We start from the raw sequence: 23432 nt of genomic DNA on the forward strand, positions 1-23432 counted from the left end.
GGTATTATCTACCAATAGACCTTAAGTATGACGAATCAAATCGACCTACGCTTAAATCAGGTATTTTCATGATCTCCTACACTGATTACTTTATTAATACGACTTTTGTAAGTAGAGTCGAACCTCTCTGTTTGTATAAATACAAGTAAATAATTTTTTGTTTAACTTTTCGAGCAATCCATATCAATTAGTGATATTTTAGTGAAATAAAGTTATTTTATGAAGATATTTTACATATTTTTTATTAAAAGAATTGATAATTTTATTAAAAAAAATTAATTTCAAAACAATGTGCATATTTAAATATATACATGTATAAAAAATAAAATAACATGCGTTAACCAAGCATTTACATATATAGAGATTTCAAATGGTCAGTTGTAACATAGGTTCGAAAATTTTTTTTAAAATTTATTAACAAAAACAAATGTATTTGACCGCAATTTTTAGACAGGATTTTTCACAGAGATTTCACAACTTTTTTCGGTCTGCGCGTCGGCCATTGTACGCCCACCAGTGACGAGTCTTAATTGCCTTTAAATTTTGTGGAGGGTTGCCCCTAATAAAATCCACGTTTGTATGCTTATTGAGGGCGTTAGGAGCTTGTCTCTTAGCTATAGCAATGAAATAAATAAGAAAAGGAAATAAAAAATAAAAAAAATGGTGAATAAAAATACAAAAAACACAAGAACAAAATATTGCAAAAGAAAGGATGCGAAATGTGAATGAAAACAAGAAAATCCTTAAGCTCGGTTCCACCGAAGCTATAATGCTCTTCACAAATAAAAAATATTGCTGACAAGGGCTTTGCGATCATTCAGTTTGCATGGTAGCGATATGCTATGGTGGCCCCATATCGGCGATTCCGACAAATAAACAGCTTCTTGGCGAGAAAAAACGTGCGCAAAAGTTCAGTTCTAAAAACTGAGAAACTAAATCGGCTTATGTATATATTTTATAGAGTCTCTGACGATTCCTTCTTAAAATTAATTAGTTTTCATATAATTCATGTTATTAATATAATCGTGTATTTAATATAATCGAAGAAGCAAAACAATCAAAAAATAATTATCCCTACAAAACCTTGATGGCTGTTTCTGGATTGATCTAACAAGAGGCTTGTCCGAATTTTTTATAAGGGTCACATAAACTTTAACTGAATCAAAATGGTACTTCTAGGGAATCCATTTTCAAAAGAGTAGGTAAAGCGATGACATCCGTCAATACTTTTACTTTTTGAAAATTCAACGGCTTTGCCACAATCATGTGGGGGTTATCGAATCATAGACGACTGTTTGTCGCCATTTTAAGAACGAGCTTACTGAAAGATATTATCTTTTTTCGTCAAATATTATTAGGGATCTTATGAATGTGAAAACAATCTAGCAGAGCTTATCAGAAATTAATTTGGCGATTGTATAGGGAATCAGCGAGTTATTCAAATATTTGTACCAAAGACGTCACCTTCATAGAATGAAAACCGCACTTCTGATCTGTTTCGCCCTGTTCGGGAAGTCCACAAAAAACAGTAACGCCAAAAACATCGAGGAAAAATCGTGAGCGATGACAAGAGAATGTAATTGAGTTAGTTATTTAACATCATTGGCATCTCAAAGGAATGCGTAGAAATTTCAAAAGACAACCGCGAGCGACTTCGCCTCAAGCGACTATTAATTTTTCTGACTCAAAGAGTGGCTCACTGAAACAAAATTTCACACAGATTAAAAGTTCAAGATAGCAACTATGGAACCGATAAGCTAGAGGGCCATTACAAACAATGCATTACTTTAGATGAGGATTATATTAAAAAACAAAACAGCATATTTCCATTCAACAAAATCATTTTTCATTCTTAGATCAATAATGATATACCTCTCAAAAAGGCATTTCATTTTTTTTATTCGCCTCATGCGAATATACATACATATAATATATATAATACATTTAATTGATCCAAAATCCTTTGAAGCTTAGATTAGGTTATGTTAAGAGGTCAATTCTAATAGGGATCTCACTTGGACAACATAGAACGACGGTCTATTGCGGTACCTAAACTCCTATAAATCAAAAAACCCTTACAAATCAACAAAGCGTTTTGAACCTATCCCAATTTTGTTGCGAAGGCCAATGTCAGTTGGGTTCGCCAAAAGTAAGACTGCAGAGATGTTTCAACCTCAGTTTGCAAAGGCTAGTGAAAGCAGAAAAAAATGCCTGGGTTTTTCCACTTCACCCTCCTCCATACAACTTTGACAACTACCATCTGACTTAGATGTATATTGGTTAGAACAAACACGATTGCGACAAGATTTACAATTACTTTGCTAAGGACAAGGAATTCTGTAAATATCTGGTGTTCTACTCTAGGCCAAAACGTTCTCGCTGTCGCCCAAAACCTGGTCGTCGACTTCCGCGAGATTCAATGGTGAAGCGCTAACACCGAAAACGTCACGGAGATGCAATTCGATGTGAGTAGATCAAGGCAACCATCAGTTTTCCACTTGCCAGCAATTCCGATATGACGAGGCACCCAAATTAGATTGATTCTATTTCTAATAAAAACAGCCACTCCTTAACTAGTTTTGAGCGCACAGTTAGCAAACTCAGCGCTAGTATTGTCGCACTGCTGTCGGAGTGAATGCTCACCTCCCTACAGAATGCTGCACTTCGTAGCAGTACGTCCTTCTTCTTCTTTTTTGGCGTAGACACCGCTTACGCGATTAAAGCCGAATTAACAACAACACGCCAGTTGTTTCTTCTTTTCGCTACGTGGCGCCAATTGGATATTCCAAGCGAAGCCAGGTCCTTCTCCACCTGGTTCTTCCAACGGAGTGGAGGCCTGCCTGTTCCTCTGTTTCCGCCGGCGGTTACTGCGTCGAATACTTTCAGAGCTGGAGTGTTTTCGTCCATAGCCAGCGTAGCCGCTGTTTTTTAATTCGCTGATCTATTGTATCTCAATGTCGTCATATATTTCATACAGCTCATTATTCCATCGAGCGCTATATTTGCCATAAATCTTTAATAGAACTTTTCTCTAGAAAACGTCGACTCATGAGTTGTTGTCATCATCCAATCCTCTGAACCATATAGCAGGACGGGAATTATGAGTGACTTATAGAGTTCTACGACTTCAAAGTTAAGTCTATTTTGTTTGATGAGGGAGATATTTCGTCTTGTCCTAGTTCATTGACAGACCCATTTGCTTTGCTTAATTGTCCAGTCTGGAGAAAGCAAAACTAACAGCGCGGGTGCTGAGGCCGATGATATCAATAGCAGTTATTTTTACCCGAAGAACAGTATAATGGTCCGGTAGCCAAAGCTAAGAATGACGGAGAGGTCCTTAGAGAAAACTCCTCCTCCTAATTTCGACCCATCCGTGCAGGAGCTCGCTGTACTTCTTCTCCAAGGAGTTATCCTCATCCACATATCTCTCCTCGCTATTTGAACGGAGAAAAATTCGCCACTTGGAGTCTCAACGACGCAATGATCCAAGTTTTAAGAAATACGGTTGAAGGATGAGTGAAGCTTACCACGCGTAAAAAAATAAACACGTATTGATATTATAAATGCTTTTTATTGAAATTTAAAAATATGTATGTATATACTATGTAAAAAGGTATGTAGGTATGTATCGCATAAGTGGCTTCAATGAAATTTGTACCTTGTTCATGTTATTTGAAAAAAAAAAAAAATAACGAAACATATTCTTGTCTGTTTGTATGTCCGAATGGGTGTAACTTAACAACTAGAGAATAATGAACTATATACATATGTATGTGTTTAAGTTTTACCAGAAGAATGCGTACAAATGTATATATACTATATATAGTGCTATGCAACGATGCTTTCGTTATTTCTAAAAATTCTATGTTATCTTATTATGATTTCTGTAATTATGATTGTGTAGAGCAATTTCATCAAATTAAAAATAGTTTACAATTAAAAAAAATTGTCGCATTTTCTTCATTTTCATATGAAGAGTTAGGGTATATCATAACTAATTTTTAATGAAATAATTTTGTATTTTTTTTTTTTTTTTGTTTGTTTAAAAACTAAAAATATTCAAGTTTACAATGCAGCGAAGGCCTATGTTGTGTTTATCTACGAAAAGCGCAGGGATTCAGAAGAAAATCGCTATTCTTACTACTAGACGTGTACACGACATTTGAGGCTGTAGGAGTCTCGGCGGAGCTGACGTCTATGGGTGGAAAAATACAAAAGTACCAAAATAAGTAATAACTGATACACATGTGTTGCCGCAAACGTTGTTCTCATAAACAAAGACTCTTCTCTCTACTCACCTCTTTCTGAGTATTTTGGACTGTTCGGTGGTGAGGGTGAATCTAGTGATATAATGGTGGTGTCCGCTTCTGAAAAAAATATACACATATATTATTAGTTAAATGTGTTTAATGGCAGAAGTACAAAAAAATGTGTTTTCTTTGAATGGATTTTTTTCAAAACTCTAGAAATTCTCTATCGAATATTTTAACCCCGTAAAACGCAGTATAATTCTTATTATTTATAAATATGTTCAAAATGAAAAGGCTAAAGGGTCTATATGTATATGATTCATAAAGGGCAAAAACTTTCTAAAGTTCTAGCAAAATTCTTGTAAATAAAACACATCTACATAATTCACTCAGATTTTAATCCAAAAGCATATATAGCTGATACTAAAAAGAAAAATTAAAAAGTTCCAAACCATGAAGACAACAGACTTTTCACGATGGCTTTACATTATTTTACACCACCCTACCAACAAAAAACGTATCAATTACCAAAAACAGAACTTTAAAAGGAATGCATCTTTCACCTCTAAGGCAAGACAGGTAAAAAACTCGCTTTCGGTACAATTTTCGTAAAATTTTCATTTTATCAATACTTTCGAAAATTTTAAACCGATTTTTATTGTCGTTATATAGAAATATAACCGCTATTTAAAGACCTTAAAGGATTGAATTAGAAACTTTGAAGCATATTCCGACAAAAAGAAATAAAATCTTGTTAACCTATGAGTATTTGCCTTAGCAGCATGATCATTTTACGCCACATTTTTTTCCGCTCTTTTGACATTTTTCTTCAGTAAGATTAACCAGTTCATCTTGGAAAGATATACGATCCAGCAACGAGTTGAAAATATTGAAATTTACGCTACGTCCAATTTATGGTCGTCATCATAATCGTCCTGTCAGATCAACAATTGGGCACCTAGTCGAAACATTTCAATCCACAAGCACAGTACAAAATCAGTCCTCTCTGTGAAGTCGTTGTGGCAATTTTTGCGAAAAGGATCAAGGATACAAGATCAAATTACGCAAGAACTGAAGCCGCTTGACCACCAGAATCGTCGTATGTTCGTGAATTGGGCCTGTCTCTTATACACATCTAGATGTGTATAAGAGACAGGTACAAAATCAGTCCTCTCTGTGAAGTCGTTGTGGCAATTTTTGCGAAAAGGATCAAGGATACAAGATCAAATTACGCAAGAACTGAAGCCGCTTGACCACCAGAATCGTCGTATGTTCGTGAATTGGGCTGAGCAAAATCTTTTATCGAAATCATCTCCAGCAATTAGGCTCATTTCTGACTGAATAGCTTCGTCAATAAGCAAAATATGCGTTATTGCTCAGGCAGCATTCCCCACGTACTCCATGAGGTACCATAGCATTCATAAAAAATTACTATTTGGTGCGGTTTATGGGTCGGTGGCATCATTGGTCCGTACTTCTTCCGTGATGACCAAAATCGGTACGTTACTGTGAATGGGAATTGCTACCGCTCAATGATAACCGAATATTTTTGGCCCGAATTAGATGATATAGACTTGGACTATATGTGGTTCCAACAGGACGGCGCCAAAAGCCACACAGCGAACTTCGCAATCGAATTATTGAAAAACATGTTTGGTGAACGTCGTTTGGTCACGCATAGCCAATCAATTGGCCGCCTCGGTCGTGCGATTTGACGCCACTAGATTATTTCCTGTGGGGGTACGTCAAGTCTATGGTCTATGCCAACAAGCCAGCAACAATTGATGAATTTCGTACAAATATCGAATGTGAAATTGCAGCAGTATCGGCCGATTTATGCTTGAAAACCGTCGAAAATTGGGTTTAGCGTCTGGGCAAGCGAGCCCGTGGCGTTCATACATAATGGCATCGAATGTACTTTCACAGAAATGAAGAATTTCATTGATATCCCAAAAATATATGAGTTGGGATTGTCATTGAACGTTGAAATTTCATTTGAAAGCAGTTCTGCTTCCAAAGATATTGTTTAGAGTTCGAAAAGGCAGATATTTCGAAATCCTTACACAACTTTTTAACCCAAAATATTATTAAACAAATCTATAAAATGATCCAAATAGTGGAAGAATTTCGTAATAAACTTTCACTTTTCTGTCATGTTGATCGAATAATTGGATATACACAAATCGGTTCGACGACCTGACAAACTTTAATGTAGAATGTTTCTAGTCCTAAACCAACTGACCTATCCAAGCATGTAATTAATAATCGTAATGCAAATAAAACTAAAATTGTTAACCCAACGAACTTTAATTACTGAGCGAAGCTATACTGATTGGCAAATAAAGCGACGTGGCCGAGATCAATGTTAGCCAGAGTTAATTATCTATTAATTATCCAACCTCGTAAGCTTAACTACTACGCAAATATGAGTAATTATACTAGTAAGAAATGGTGAAGTTCAGGCATTAAAAAAAATAAGGTTGTGAGACATAAGGGGTAAGAACTATATCGATATATCGAGAAGTGTTCCGAAAAAATTTACCATAAAATAATTTATGGAAGCAAGTTGTGGTAAAAATTGTTTTTTCATCCAGTTTCATAACGATTTTTTTCTTAATATGCAAGAAGTAGGTGACGCCCATAGTCCACTATTGAATCGGTCAGTGTGACGACCTGAGTTGATTTAACCGTGTTTGTCTGTCAGTCTATCTGTAAACTTACCGAACAAAATTGTGGGTAACACTTGGGTTTAAAAATCGAATTTTGATTATTTTTATTAAATTTGCAACACCTCTAGAACATTGTCCTAAATTTTTAAGTCGATCCGTGTAATAGTTTCGGAGATACAGCCTTGATAACTTGAGCACTCGAGACCACCTATGCTAAGTCTTTAAAAGCGCTTTTCTCGAAACTGTGTTTTTTAAGGCGGTTGGAAAGATTATCAACCGATCTTCATGAAATTTTACACGGGTGGTTGAGATACAATTCTCAAAGACTTGGACGATTGATTTTTTTCGATTACAACTATTAAATAAAAAACTCATTAATTTTTTTAATTTTTTTGGAAAAATATGTGCCAAAAATCCAATTTTCAATTTTTTTCCTCCGCCCAAGTTCTAATGCGGGCGCATCTTTTTTCGGGGGGCTTAAAATATTTTTTCCCAAAAATTTCAGAATTTCTTTGTAAATAGTGTATATTTGTAACAATAAAAAATTCTAATAAAATATTACATTTCTTATATGAGAAAAAATGTTTGAAAAAGTTTTTGTTTTTTATCCGAGGAAATTCATGTAACCACTTATCCGTGTCTGGATGTCAGTTTGTCTGTAAGCTGACTGATTAAAATTAAATTCTTGTACGACAGAAATTTTTATTTGACAATATATCTCAATTGTCTAAGGCAAAGTAAAAATATCTGAAGAAATTTTCCAGATCGCACCACTATAGAATATAGCTGCCATATAAACTGAAGATATCTTCACAAAATTTGCTATAGAATATGGTCTAAGGCAATGCTAAAATATCTGAAGAAATTTTTCAGATTGGAACACGACAGCAAACAGCTGCGATATATACAGATCGATCAAAATTACACAGAAGAACGAGGGATTCTAGCTTCGGTGCAAAGGAAGTTAACTTTTTTAGTTTAGTTGGTTGATAAGTTAAAAGGTACGATTAGTAATCGCTTTAGTAGGTGATCCACCCTCAGAGCAGAGCTGTCAGATTTTAGCCGCTGAAAAAAATTATGAAAACGAATACTTAATACGCGACTAAATGGACTTAATATACGTATGTATACAAGCTTAAAATAAAAATGCGGTTATTAAGTAAGTAAGTAAGTTGGATAGTAGAAATAAATTATGTTTAGCTAAAGTAGTGCAATAAACTGTAAGAAACCATTTCGATAACTGAATAAGAATGACAAAGCTGCGAAAGAACACACAACATCAAAGTCTGCACCCACCAAATTGTCAGGAGTAAATAAAACAAAGAAGAAATTAACAAATATTTTTTGTTTGCATTTGTAAGAGTTATATTTGTAATATATGTATATAGTATTTCTTTTAAATGTAGTATATTTCATAATTATCTATATTAAATAATTTTTTCTTGCTTTCTCTTTCTGTTTTTTTTTTTTACATTAAAATGTGAAAATCATTTTTTTTTTTGTTTAATTTAGCTTTATTTTATTTAATATTAAATTAATTATTATACTAACAATTTTACTTAATTTTAAATACAATATGCTGATATATGTATGTATGTACTTTTCGCATTTTATATGTTTACAGCTACAACAAAAGTTGTTACATATTGTTGTTTGTTATTGTTTTTATCTATTGTATTACAAAAAAGGCGAAGTTAATGCCAGCCGATAGTATTTGTTCTTGTTGTATTTTTAATCCTCCTCCTCTTATTCTTCTGCTATTTCTAGTTTTTTACATTTGATTATGCTATTTTTGTTTTGCTGCTGTTGTCTTTAGTTTTTTATTTATTTTTATTTTTTTGATTTGTTTAATCGGTTGCGCCAGTGCTAGTTAGGTAATTATGCAATAATATTAGTTTACTAGGGCGGTCTGTATTTCCTTGCAAAGGAAAAGTACATTTTTGCTTTTTTACTTCTATTCGAATAATAACTGTGCTAATATTCTTCGCTCTTTGTTGTATTCTAATGTTATTCTTATGCCTCTTCTTCTTCTTATTAACTTCTTTGCTTGCATCTCTTGTGTACTTGCCCGATTTGCTTCGATTCCCACATACAGCAGACATTCTTCAATTTTTTTTCTTTCCTACTTTACACACACACTTCTACATTCCAGTTGTTTTTTTTTTTTAATTCAAAACATGTTCTTTTTTATTTAAAAATGACATTTCTTTCATTTTCATTTTTTATGCTTTGCATTAATGTGCTTTGAGATGTATGCAAGTAAGTATGTATGCATGTACATATGTACTATGTATGTATCGTCCGCACATTCGAGTACTTATGCAAAACGTTCGTTTTCAACGGATCACAACGCGCACACCTAGAAATTATGCAGTCAATCAGTTAAATTATAAAAATTAAGGATGTGGGTTTGAGCGTGTGTGACGACTAGCCGATGGTGGTGGTGCATAGATGAATTGCATGAAATGATAAAGATAGGTAATAAATGTGTGTGTGTCAAAAACGGAACTCGGACCAACTGATTGCCATGAAAACCCTTTTTATAGGTATTTTAGTACCGAGCATTTAAAAATATTGATACCGAACTTTTGAAAATATGAATTCATTTGAAAACTTTTGCTCAGAAATAACGTTTACATAATTGTATAGTCATAATATCGAATTTTCGAAAATCAAGTACAGAAATTTTTAATAGTGCAGTAATTTTTTTGAAATTCTAGTACCGAAAATTTAGTAATTTTTTAACGAAATTGTTCCAATATTTTGGTACATATTTTTCTGAAATACTAATACCGAATCCTAATTTCGAATAATTTCGTAAAAATTATTTTTGGTTTTACTTCTAGTATCGAAATACCGAAATAGTACTCTTTTTTGAACATTTTGACATCGATATTTTTGAATGTTTTTGTACCATTTTTAATCGATTCTGAATCTCTATAAACTTGCTATGTATTAAAAAAATTTTTGCTAGAGTAGAAATTTGTTAACAAAACAGGAAAATTGTCATTAAAGCAGAATCTGGCGATAATATCCTCAATATCTATTGAATATAACAAAAACAACTGCAATAGTAAAGTAAATATTTGGCGAAATTCACACAAGGACATTTCGGCATACCATTACGCCGGCGACACACATTAAAGAAGTGCATGATTTTATGTTAAATGTGTGTGTATGTGTAAAGGCAAGAAATAGCAAAACGGCACTTTTTAAGATGATTAAAAAAATGTAACAACACTCTGTTAGTATTAAGCTAAAGAAATGATTTCTTTACAGTTTATCAATTTAGGTATTTATGTAGGTAAGTATATGTATATATATGTATGTATGTATACATAATGCTTTTAAAACCTATACATCCCCTATTTTACTTATATTAGTAATAGCAATGCAATTTTCCTTCAATAAACACCTAGTGTCTTTAGAAGTAAAAACCCTTAGCAAGTGAGTATAGAAAAGGTTTTGACCGCGCACTACACTTGCTCTTAACAGCGCAGTGCGGCAAACGTACAGGGTGGCGCAACAAATTTAGATAATTTAAACTAAAATATTAGTTAACAGGTTAGGTTAGTTATGTAAAAAATATATAAAAAAATTAAAATATATAAAAAACAAAATAAATAAAAATAATAAAAATACATAAGCGTAAAAAATTTTATTAATATGCCAAAAAAATAAATAAATAAGTGTGAATGAAGACAATGTTAGTTAAAAAATAAAAATGAAAATTATTAAAGTAAATCAATTTTTTATCAAAAAAAAAATAATTAAATGAAGTATGAAAAATAATAAATTAAAATATATGACGAACAAAATAAATCTAAATAAATTAGTTCAACCAAAAACACTTTATAACACAACTAATTAAACAATTTATAAAAAAATATTAAAATACTGTCAAAATAATTGTACATCTCTAAAATGCAAAAAGTTGTATTTTAAACATTAAAAACATTAATTTTCAAATTTCAAGTTCAAGTTCAGCTAAATTTGCATTCCGCCACTCTATACGTTTATGCGATCTACTAAACCTAATTCAAAACTAAGAACAATACACACATGTAAATCTGTAAACTGATTATAATATAACTGTGAATAATAAATGTAAAGGCGAACAAATAATCATAATAAAATATAATGAAAATTATGGTGAAAAGAGTGTGCGAAAACAATGTCTAATTATATTGCATACATTTAGGAGTTTACGCCACTTTCAGCTGCGTATTTTTAGGCGCCTTTAACAAAATTTGCTTTTTAGCAATCATAACGGCACCTGTTTCTAATATAACATAACTAAAATTCGAAAGCATAGGCTAAAAGGTCTCTCTCAATCCTCCAGTATTAAGACCTCAAACATAGCGCAGCGAAAGATCAACAATGATGAGAGCAACGCGCATAAAAGCGTGCTTGCTTGCTAAGTGTACTTTTGTTCTCTTAATGCTGCTCTATGTTTTAGGCCTAACGTGTTAAATATTTGTGTCTTAAATTAATTTCTGCATTACTTATAAGTTACATAACATCCTAAACTATAGTTTGTATTTTTTTTTTTTCGAGTTTGAGTTTAAGTTAAAAGTTTACTATTTTGTGTCTTATTCTTACTGCATACTTTTACAATTAAATTATCTATAAAGTTTCTGTGAAACATACGCAACTATTTAGTTAAGTTAAAACTTTTAAATCTCATAGAAAATAGTTTGCACAAGATAAAGGTGATCAAAAAGTGGATAAATTTTATTTAAGTTGAATTTTTTTTAATTTTACCGACAATTGAAGCAACTTTTGGCATAAAAATATAAAATTATATTTTGGAGTGATTTCTTGAATGGCAACCTACACGAAACTTTCAACAGTTCATATCGATGATACAGAATTCTGCAGCTTCAAGTACAAGCAACTGTTGGAAGGAAAAACACTTTGTAATTATTTTTGATTGATTTTTGGCGAAAATCACTTGATTTCAGGACCAATATGGTAAATTTCAGACATTCCCACCACAAAGCTTCGAAAGTCTGCAGTAAAGCTTATATAGAAATGTTGGGAAATTGCATGATTTGCTATGGAAATTTTTTTTACCGAACAATGTTGCATGAAATCGAGGATTTTTACCATCAACTAATGTAAATGGTGTCCGAGCGAAAACACAACTCCACAAAAAATACTTCGTTCTAAAGGTTGACGTTGAACAGCAGTAGGGAGACTTTTTTCGAAAAATTTATTCAAACAAATTTTACTGAAAGTTTTCCCCCAAGCCAATAACTAAATTAAAATCGGTTACACGACTCAGAAAGTATATAGTCTAAAATTGGAATTACCTAGTAGTTTTTTTTACACATTATACAAAGGAAACTATCGTGCAAGTTCACCCATCATTTGCTATAACAACTTTCTGCATTTACATACAATATACATAAGAATATGTATGTATATATAAACACAGCTCATGCAAAAACATACAAAGTATGTACATATATGAAATACCAAAAATTTAACACAACATCCGTATGGAATTTACGGTTCTGGCTCGTTGGGTGCAGCCGATGTGGACTCCATAGCGTTCGTAGTTAGCGTTGATGTGGCAGCCGAATTAGAAGATACACTTGCGCCGCTACTTACGCTGCTACCGCGGCGATTACTTTGCATTTGCTGTTGTTGTTGTTGCTGCTGGCGGTGTTCGTGTGCGTAGTATTGTTGTTGTTGTTGTTGAGTCAGTGCATCGCTGTACAGCTCGGTTCTGGTATCGACGGTATGTATACTGGGCGATGAATCGGTAAGTTCTAAACATTGAAAATTTTGTTCATTCTCCTCGACCATTTCCTTTTGTTGTGCTTTTTGTTGCGTATTTTTATTTTAAATTTTTATTTTATTTTTTTATTTTTAATTTTATTTTGCACGATTTTTCCACGGTCGCATGCACCAGCGCCAGCGCAGAACAAGTTGGCGGGCGGCAATGGTAAGCAAACAAAAGACCGTTATTTGTGAAAAAATAGAGAAAACGAGAGAAAAGAGAAAAAATTGCAAACATTAAATTTACAATAAGCTTCCCATTCTTACAACAATTGGACTTAAAGTCGATGATGTTCTAATGTTTCTGATTTTTGAATGCGTTCCACATATTTAGCAAATGCAATTTGGATGAATGGAAGGATGTGTGAACAAAACAAAATCGTAAAAATGTGTGTAGTAGCTCAAGCTGTAAAATTAAGCACATTTTATGTTTAAATCATGAAAAACTTATTTTTTCTTGTTGCAGTTTTCTGATTTTATAATTGCTGAGCAGAAATGTTGGATGAAGTTGGAGAGATAAAAGTTTTACTTTCGTAAGTAAAACAAAAAAATAAAATAAAAACAAATTTAAATAATAATTAGTACACAGAACTTTCTTGGGAAATTTACTTTTACAAAAAAAAAATAATAATTTCTGAACAGATGCATGCAGTAAAAACAATAGACTTTTATTTGGCAGCAAAAAATGATAAAATTGCCATTTCGATCAGAATTTTTATTAATGATTTAGGAATTCATTTTTGAGGTTAATAAGCCTAATGCGTAATAATAATGTCATTTCACATATGTAAATTTAATTAATTATAAAAAGCAAACGTTGCCTACATTTTGGCGCATATCGGAAAGAACGACGCGCATGACCCTGCAGCCAACTAACGTTAATTATTAGAGTATGCTACCAGAGATTTTTGCTACAGTTTCTATGAATTTCTTAAGGCCAAATTGACTGAACTAACCGAAACTCTTGTGAACGTGTGATGATTGTTAATGCCTTTTTTAAAGATATTGCTTATGACTAGCAACTTTTGTCTACATTTCCATGATAATTATTTCAATGTACCGTGGTTTCAGTTAGCATGACTTGTTGTGTTTTTCCGCTAAAAATCTTAGTGAAGCAACAGGCTTTCGTATATGTTATGACATTTGAGGAAATGAAGAAATTGGCAAAAACTAAATAATGAGCTGTTTTAGGTGAAGAAATCCACATGCTGGCCAGAAAAGGAAATACACTGTATTTTTTCACAGAATTGTCAACAAAAACAAGCTTAAATTGCTTGAGTTTACTTAAACAAGGAATTTGTGCGTTAATCTAAGAAAGCTGCCGATCACAAAAATTAACGTGACACGTTCGAAAGGTCACGCTAACAGCAAATAGATTTCCGCAAACACTTTTACTGATAAAAATTCATATTTTTTTCTCTAGTTAGCAACAAAATATACAATAAAGGTTTATTATTCAAATTTATTCCTTTCATATTAAGTTTTATACAAAATGTTCCGCTTTGTTTGTTTATAAAAAGAAAAAAACATACATACATACATACATACATACATACAACATACAGACGGTACACTCACCTAAGCATATTGAACATACATTGTAAAAAATATACATACAACTAAACAGTTATACAAAAAGGAAGACATTAGTTCACTAATCCACAAAATTGTACAAGAATTCGGACAGCCGCTTGGCATCAACAAGTGCATTCGTTTTCCGCCTCGTTCAAGAGCACTTTGCCACGCTTCGCCTTACGCATCGGCTGACGGCGCCTACGCGCACCAACACGATGTCCCAAATTGAGTAGATCCTCTTGCGGTACATATGGTAAATCGTTAACATCAAAATTGGAAGAATCCAACTCGGCCAGACTATTATTCAGGCTATGTGTATCGCTTGAGGGTATTGAGGGCGTATTGAGTTCCATCATGGCCTCATCGTAAGCATATGTTGCCAACGGATCGGTTGTGTCATCATCAATGTTGCCACGAAAATAACGCAACGCATGACTATCACTAGGGCGTATAACATTCAATGTGAACTCCAATATGCCCGTTATATCGATCATGAAGACGAAAGCAATAACTGCGAGTAGGAAACGTGCCATATAGAAGGCGTCATTGCGTATCCACGACGACAATGTAGGCGCATTATTGGCCAAAAACGACTCATTCGCCACGATCACATACTGGCCGAGAAAGCGACAAATAAAATTCAACAACTTCAAACTGGGCAACCACACTTGACGCAGTAGAAAATCATTGGCATACAAAATCAGCGACAATTCAATGAAGAAGATCAATGCACGCTGCGGCTTACGCAATGCACTCGGCCAAAGTGGACGCAATTTTGTGAGAATACATAGCACAGAGAATACAAATAGACTGGAAGCAACGTTGGGCGTCAGCAGTGGCAAACGAGAATACTTCAACTCGATTATGCTGATGCGATTCAGATGCATAAACAAACCGATCAGCACTATGACGCTCGACTCGATCAACTTCTGATAACGCTGCACCTTTTCGAACTCTAAAAGCATGGCGTCGCAATTGTCGGCGAGTCTGTAAGTGTGCGTTGGTTGTGTGCGTCACTGTGGTGAATTCTTGCTCCGCACTGCCTTTACACAACTTCGCGAACGCGCGGCGAACTTGAAGGGCGTGGCAGTGTAGGCAAGCAGTTGTTTGCTGTTTGGAAACGATGGCTGGGGTTGTTGTGGTTGGATGTTGATGATGCTGCTGCGGCGGCGACGTCGTGTTTTGGAATTGGTTTTTGGTTTGGAATTTTACGTGAGTACCGAAATTTGCAAATGCAATGGAAAAATTTTTTGTAACAATTCAATTTTGATGAACTATGTATTTGCTATTTTTGAAATAATTTTTGAGCAGAAAATCACACAAAAATTATTTTATAAGAAAAAATTCAAAGTTATGTCATAGTAAACACAAAAGTGTTACGATCAATGCAAAGTAGATTGGTATGTAAGTATTAACGCTGGACGGTAGTGCGTATCTAAACTTATTGTGTTTTTGAATTTAGAAAATGGTTTCAAAGCGGTAAATACATTACTAATGAACAATCTGTGAGTATATTTCATTTAATTTACGGTTTCAGACTTCACTGAAAGTGTTAACATTTTATATGACTTATATTAGGTTTGTTTCTAAATGGCTATCAAGTAAATAATGAGTAGTAGAGAGTGCTGGAAGTTTCTGCTAGCAGAAAATAGCTTTTGGCATTTGAAGAAAGAGCAGTTAAAGTCCATTGTAAACAAATGATGTTTGACGCATTTGCTTGGAATTTGCCCATTTTAGATGAGAAAAGAAATAATTGACTAATTTATTGATTACTTTTGGAAAAATCATGCTAATTTGCGGTTTCTTCACTTTTTCGGTATTCGGCTTTTTGATCGTAACTTGTCACATTCGCATTCATCTTCTTCTTTATAACTGTTAGCTATTAGCATATTTCGAAAAAAAAGTGATACGATAGCACTAGTTCTTCAGTTAACATTTGTGTTGACTACATACAAATGTATGAACTTCATTAATTCAAAGTGGAAATTCTTTGACAACTACAAAAACGTTTGCGTTACGACAATTAACGCGCTTAATTTTTAATTTAACAAAATGAACTGCTTCATGTAACTTTTCCTATGTAATTTCATTTTTTTCGCGTGTGAGTCGTGGACGCTCCCAATTTGCTCTTATTTGTTGTCTTTGCCGCATTAGTAGTACTACTAACATTATCAAGCTTCTGCACAGTTGCCAACATCTTTTCCCTCAGAGCTTTTCTCCGCTCTCTAAAGGCTTTTGCACTATCTTCAGTTTCTTTCAATTTTTTGGAATTCGTTATAGCAGACGCGGTTTTCACTGGTGCATTGATAACCTTCGGCAAATTGGCAATAGCAGACAACTCCCCCGTAGCTGTGATCGGCGCCACAATTGTCGATTCGATGGATTCACATTTGTCTTCTCGTGCTCTTTTTTGTGCACCACTTTCTTTCGGAAAATCCACCGATATCTTCCTCTTCTGTAGTCCGGCAGCATTGCCATTACAAACGGCATCAACGGATAACTTTTCCTGCACAAATTGTGTCGGTAGCATATTTTCCGTTGCTCGAGTCAAAGCATTTAAAACGGCCAAAACGTTTAAGCCTGAAAAATCCGTTTCGAACCACTAGTAAAAAGTTCACCTCCCAAATGTATGTACATATGTAGGTAGTCAATATTGTTTGACACTTGGTCGAAAGTAGCTCATATGCAAAAAATGGCTTAATCGCCAGTAAAATAAATTTTTTGTTCGGGCTATTAAGGAAGCATTCTATGAATTTCTTGATATGATAAGGGTAAGCTTAACAAAACAACCGGGAAATTTTTAGCACCTATTTCGAGATTTTACTTCACTACACTTGTCTGAATATTTACTTAGCTTAGTTCAATTAAAGATCATCTAAATATGTGTATAGGGATTAAACAAAAGTTTCTGAAAACACATTGACTCTCTTAACCTCGCTATTGCCTCATGTTTCACCCTCTTTCACTGCTTTCCCACAAAATCGCAAAATTTTTCTACACGAATCTGCTCGATAATACCGCTTAACTCAATCAGCTCTGGAGTTTACTCGTCAACGTTCGTCATAGTAATCGTTAAAGTTTTCGACTTTTTTCATTTTTCTGCTAACATAAGTATGCGCAACAATACCAAAATAAATCTAGCGACAAGCAGTGGAGATACACTCCCTAAGTCAGAAAATTATATAAATTCTTTCACAAAATTGATAATAAACAAAGTTATTGTAAAGAAATACCTAAAAAAAAAAAAAAAAAAAAAAAACCGGACGTAACATTCTCTCACGGCATTAGAACACTACTATGTGATTTTAAGTCGAGGATTTTAGTGCGCATGTGTAGACAATCCATTTCTTCACAGAAACAAATTAAAAGACAATTGAATTGCAAAACACACAGATTGAAAAAAGCAACATCGTTGCGCTTAACTAATATAAAATTAATAAATATAACTGTAATTGTAACTGTAACTGTAACTGTAGGCATGTGTGTTTTTGTATAGTAAAGGACTACATAGATTCTTATTTGTCGCTTGTTCGTGCATAATGTAGGGTTTTGATTAATGCCTAGAGTTCCTACCTAGACTACTGCTATTACTACTACTATGCAATATATAAATATGTATATATAGTAAACTATATATATTACTTGATTTAATGTTTGTTTCTTTAGTACGAATAAGCGTCCAACGTACCAGTTCGTGGCGGTTGAAAAGCATTGCGCTGACTGGCATTGGGACCGCCGTTACCAGCAGCATTGCCATTGCCGCTGCCGCTGCCGTTAATATTAGATGTGGACACCGCCGCATTTGGAGCGCTAACAGCTGAAGTTTGCTTGATGGTGGGACGCCGCTTGGCCAGCGGCATATCGTCATCGGAATCGCTGAGGGTTAAATCCACCTGCACACGAAGAGAAATAAAATTATTATTTAAATGAAGGTAGGAAAAGGAAGAAGGAAAGCAATCTATAAATTTTAATACTTAGAGAAAGCACTAACCGTTTCACTATTTGTTGTTGATGTGGGCTGATCATTAGCGATGGCAGGTGGTGCGCCAGCTTTAACCATTTTCACATCCTCTGTGGTGATGACCTCTGAAAAGTATAAAGTATATTCATTACAGATTCTTCATACACACTTCATACAGGATTCCGGTCTAAATTCACATACCGATATCATCCGAAATGACTTCGACTTTTTCAACCGGCTTTGTCGGCGTATCGATTATTTGAGCCTCATTACGTAAACTATGTGTGCTCCATGAGCCATCTTTATGTAATTGTATCTCCGTATCGTCGGGTTTAAGTAGCGATGAGGCGAGCACCTCTTGAAAGTAGCTGTAATAAAACAGACGTTAGGTGAAACAAATAAAAATACATATAAGCGCACACATGGCGTACCCATCAATGACCAGATTATCGTAAATGGCTGGCTTATCGCACACTGGACAATTCCATGTAGGCTTACGCTCGTTCATCTGCAGGTAAAGACTTGCATCAAAACATTGTAAATGCGAGCAAGTCGATGCACGGCATGGTATGGACATTTTCATCTTGCCCAACGGACAATTCAGTGAAACTTTAAGCATTGTTGTAGCGATTTCGCAATCTGCATCTTCAGTGAGTTTCTCTTTAACTGTAAATAAACGACATACTCTTAGCAAAAGCACTATTTTGTAGTTCGTAGGAGATTTGCATACTTAAACCGCGCGTGTAGTCGGCTGGTTTGACGCCCTTAGTCTTCATGCGATGCAATAATTGCGCTGAAGTGAGCTTCTTCACCAAGTATACGGCAATGCAATAGCCACGCGTATAATCCGGGCACCATTGTACTGTGATTGTGTTGGTAACTGTAGGCGAAAGCTTTACATTTGCTGTAACATTGACGGGGCGAGGTGGTCGTTTTGGTTCCACATTCGGTCTGTTTGTTGGAATGACATTCTAGTAGCAAAAATAAAATAAAAAATTAAATTAAAATAATATTTTCGCAAAAAAAAAACCAAAATAATAATAAAATAAAAAGTAAAAATAAAAAAATTTAAAAAATAAATAATAATAATAAATAATAATAATAGTAATAATATTCTATAAAAATGAAATACTAAACATAAATTTTAAATTAGAAGTATACAATTAATAAGTAAAAAATAATAAATAAAGAAATAAAAATAAAAAAAAACTTTACGTCGTTTGCATCGAAGCTATAATACCTTTCATAAACAGAAAGTTTTACATACATATAAGAACTTAATTTTGATCGATCAATTTGTATCACAGCTGTATGCCATAGTGGTTCGATATAACGGGGATAACGTTTGCAAAATTTCAGTCATATCTCGAAACTGAGGGACTACTTGGCGAATATGTATGCAGTCAGACGTATGTACATGGACAGTCGGGTCTACGTAACCGGAACGTACCCGGATTTTTTATCTGGCCAAGGACGGTTAACTCAGCAGAATTCTGCTGCTACAACAACAACAACAGAGTTTTATGGTTAAATAGGCTCAGAGTTTGAGTTTTCTAAGTTGTTACAAACTTCGTAGCAAACTTAATACACCCTGTTCAGGGTATGAAAATACAAAATACAATAAATAAAGAATATGAACACAATTTAAAATTTAGTCACGAGTCAATGTATAATATAGGCTTTTTTAAAATTCTCAAAAAATGCATATTATAAAAATAAAACTAAAAAATTAAAAAAAAATTAATATTAGCTATTACCGCTATTAATAATAAATTTTATATGTAGCAAAATAAATATATGTTTATAACCAAACTAAAAAAATTATAAAAAATAGGGTTTAATCAGAAAAATAAATAAGATTAAATAAAAACAAAATACTATCCACTTACCGGCAGTTGGCACAACTTATTGTTGACCTTTACACTGACACTGGGCGGGAAACAGTCCTCTTGTTCGCATGAGGTTTCCAATAGACAGAAACGTAGCTGAACCTGTATGGCATGCTCAATCTTATTACTGTTTCGTATGTCTCGATTTGATGCAATCTCTGTGGCCTGTTGTGGTGTCAATGTAAAATAGAAGGGCACCTCTTGTATACGCTGTGTATTGCGCGGCACAAGTGATGAAGGCTTAATCAGCACACCCAGTACATCATAAAAAGCTAGTTTCTTAAGACGTACGTCTGGATGTATCGGTATATGTGTGGGTATGGGATTCATAAACGGTACCATATTGTTGGCAACGCCGGGCCCAGTCGGCGGTACACCGGCGATTGGTTGGGCACCAACAGCTGTTGGTTGACCGGCATTAGGCAGACCAGCTGCTGGATTGGGTTGCACTTGTGGCATTTGCATGTGTGAATACATCCTTTTTGGATCTGTTGGCCCGTACTGCTGAGCTTGCTGCTCTGCACTGTAATACAAGGCATATATTTAATTTTATTCCTGTCTCCACGAAGAATTTTTTTATTTTGTAAAAATATGTGAACTTACATTGATTGTGCGTAAACTTCACGTATTTTATGAGACAATAAGTCGTAGTTTGTATGTAATAGATTAATGATGCGCCGTTGTAAGTCAATTTTACGCCCAGAAAACGAAATATTCAAAAATGTTAGTATCTGTTGCAGCTCTACTACGCGAAGCAAATTTATCATTTCCTCACATTCCTAGAAAAACAAAACAAAAAAATTCACACAATGCCAATATGTAGAGAGAGGTGAGTGATACAATAATAATATATATGATGCATAAACATGTACCCTCAATATTCAGTCCCAAATTATAAGTGAATTTTAGTTGTGACCGTTAGTTTAAGCAGATTTGTTTAAAAAAAAATTAATGAATTTTTGGATCCTATTGATTGACGATTCGAAACGAACGAAAGTTCTATTGCCTTGTAAACAACAGTAAGAGTTTAGTTTTAAACAGCAGATATATTCATAATTATAGAAATAATAATATGTTTTCATAAGACTAATATATGTAAATATCAAAGCTAAGAAACAAACTTATTTATCCTAAAAAAAATTCAAATGATTACTGAGACAATTAAATCAAATATTCTAGGTATATTTGTTGTTTTAATTGCATAAAATAATTCTTCCACTCTGGCGGATAGTACTGTAGTCACCCCACTAGACACCCTAAACTAGGTTAGAAATAAGTCTTTTTAATATTTAAATATCACGCATCTAAAATGATGCGTCCTTTGATTATATTGTTATCTAACTACTTATTTGTACGCTCTACAAATTGTAGAAGCATTGGGAAAATCACCCACAAGTGTCGGGGAAGCACCCACGCCACTGCGACCTGATATAAGTTATGGTGTTTGCAAATCCCTAATTTGCATGTGCCCTTTGCCGGACACTTCGTTCTCACCATATAACTGTTGTTTTCTTGGTTTAACTACTTTTTTCACTAAATGCATTTGAGAAAAAGTTATAATTTCATACCTGATGTAAAGTGGTATTATGCTCCACGAATTTGTACTATTCTTTCTTCCAAGTATTGGCAATAAATTATACTTTGCATTGCACACTTTCTCAACAAATAGAGGGATGGAAAAAATATTTAGCTGCTTTTAATTTAATCAACACAAAATATTATTTATAATAAGCATAGTTTTAAAAATCTTCAACAACTTCCGAAATTTAATTTTTACTGTAAAATAAAATACATTTAATGTATTTTCAGCGCAATATGTACATTTACCGAGAAACTGCTATGATTTCGTTTCATTCAACACACAAAAATTAAGTTGTCCGCAAAGAATATGGCGGCGACAGCACCGACTTCAGTTTGGTGTAAATTAATTTCCCACTATTTTAGAAAACAAATTCTCGTTTGGAACGATACTGAACATACTAAATGGTTGATGAAATATCAACACAACAAAGCATGATAAATAGTACATAAAAGGAAGACACAAACTTAAAATATATACATAAGTTGCAACTAAACGATTTATATTAATAGTTATTTACTCAACGTATATGACTATTAATATTTTTGGTAACATTATGCTAATTTGTTTACAAAGTTTTAATTTAGATTACTTAATAAAGAAATCTAGTCATTTACCAAAATGTGCTTAAACTTTTCTAACTTATATAAAAAAAATTAGAGATATTGAACTTTAATACTTGGTATTCTTTAGAGTAGAAAAGTGACAACCAATATGTGATTTTACTCGATGTAGAAATTGTTAATAAAATATATTTATACTTACTTTCATTTTGAATTACATAAATATTGCACACATTATTATTGGCTACATAAAAATTGTTGAAAATATTAATATTATTTTACTTTTATCTATTCGATAAATTCATAAACGTGTACATCAACTATAAGGCGCGCAAAGAAGCAAACACACCTATAGATTTATAAGGACAGCTGGTCACGAAATAGCGGGATTTTTGACAGCAACCAACGCTTTATGTTGGTTTTTTATTAAACAACTATAATTTTCATTAACAAAAAATGCGTTTAATATAAGATTATCTTGAACACCCAAAGCAAAACCATCTCTTTCCATGGTCTGTATTCATACCTTGATTTTGAAATGCTCCGTTTGTTGCACAATACGCTTTTGTGCACTTACGGCAGCAATCTGGATATTTTGAGGCATGCGATTACTCGTGCTCATGTTTTGTGCCCCACTGTTCTCCGTCGATGAAACAATGGATGGTGAATTGGATGTGGAAGTCGTACGTCCCGCATTTGCCATTGCGGCCTCCGCCTGAGTTTGAGAACGAGTTTTACGCATCGCACCGGCACTTGAAATATCAATGTTTCTGTACACACACAATAATGAGAACTTTAAGGGCAATTATCACACACATAAGCCAATGCACAGAAATTTTGGTCTACGTTTAGCGTACCTTTGCTACCATCAATCACTATACAAGCCACTATATTATTATGCCAGGTAGCATGCGTTTACCAATTATAAACAACTTTTGCACAAATCTCTACACTGGCCGATAGCGACAATCAAAAAATGTCAATTAAAAACATTTGACAGCACAATATGATTAACAGTAGCGATTTAACAATTGCGGTGTTTTCTGATATCGCCGTGTGTTTTCCTTTCAGTCTCTTCCGAAATTCTAGACATCTTTTTTTACTTCTAACAAAAAAAGTCCCACTATTTCCGCTTTCATTGATTATTTTCCTAAAACCA

General features: G+C 33.8%; 1 protein-coding gene across 11 annotated transcripts; it reads right to left on the reverse strand.

The window, feature by feature from the left end:
• Nucleotides 1-374: 374 nt before the first annotated feature.
• On the reverse strand, nucleotides 375-23356 carry LOC108978016 (E3 SUMO-protein ligase PIAS2). 11 transcript variants are annotated; one of them, XM_018948062.1, is made up of 10 exons: nucleotides 22800-23356; nucleotides 20735-20910; nucleotides 20132-20654; nucleotides 18973-19213; nucleotides 18674-18908; nucleotides 18444-18610; nucleotides 18273-18367; nucleotides 17970-18174; nucleotides 4299-4367; nucleotides 375-614 (listed from the first exon to the last, which is right to left on the reverse strand). In XM_018948062.1, exons 1-10 carry the CDS (start codon nucleotides 23013-23015, stop codon nucleotides 472-474), a joined length of 2070 nt encoding a protein of 689 aa, XP_018803607.1. In that variant the 5' UTR covers nucleotides 23016-23356; the 3' UTR covers nucleotides 375-471. The 11 variants fall into 11 exon arrangements, with proteins under 11 accessions (XP_018803607.1, XP_018803608.1, XP_018803610.1 ...); XM_018948063.1 differs by lacking the exon at nucleotides 375-614 and adding an exon at nucleotides 3625-4195; XM_018948057.1 differs by lacking the exons at nucleotides 375-614; nucleotides 4299-4367 and adding an exon at nucleotides 15766-16861 and having other exon boundaries at nucleotides 22800-23043; nucleotides 23131-23356.
• Between the last annotated feature and the right edge of the window lie 76 nt (nucleotides 23357-23432).

Source organism: Bactrocera latifrons, unplaced genomic scaffold (genome assembly GCF_001853355.1).
Source record: "Bactrocera latifrons isolate USDA-ARS-PBARC rearing strain unplaced genomic scaffold, ASM185335v1 scaffold_99, whole genome shotgun sequence".
Taxonomy (NCBI): domain Eukaryota; kingdom Metazoa; phylum Arthropoda; class Insecta; order Diptera; family Tephritidae; genus Bactrocera; species Bactrocera latifrons.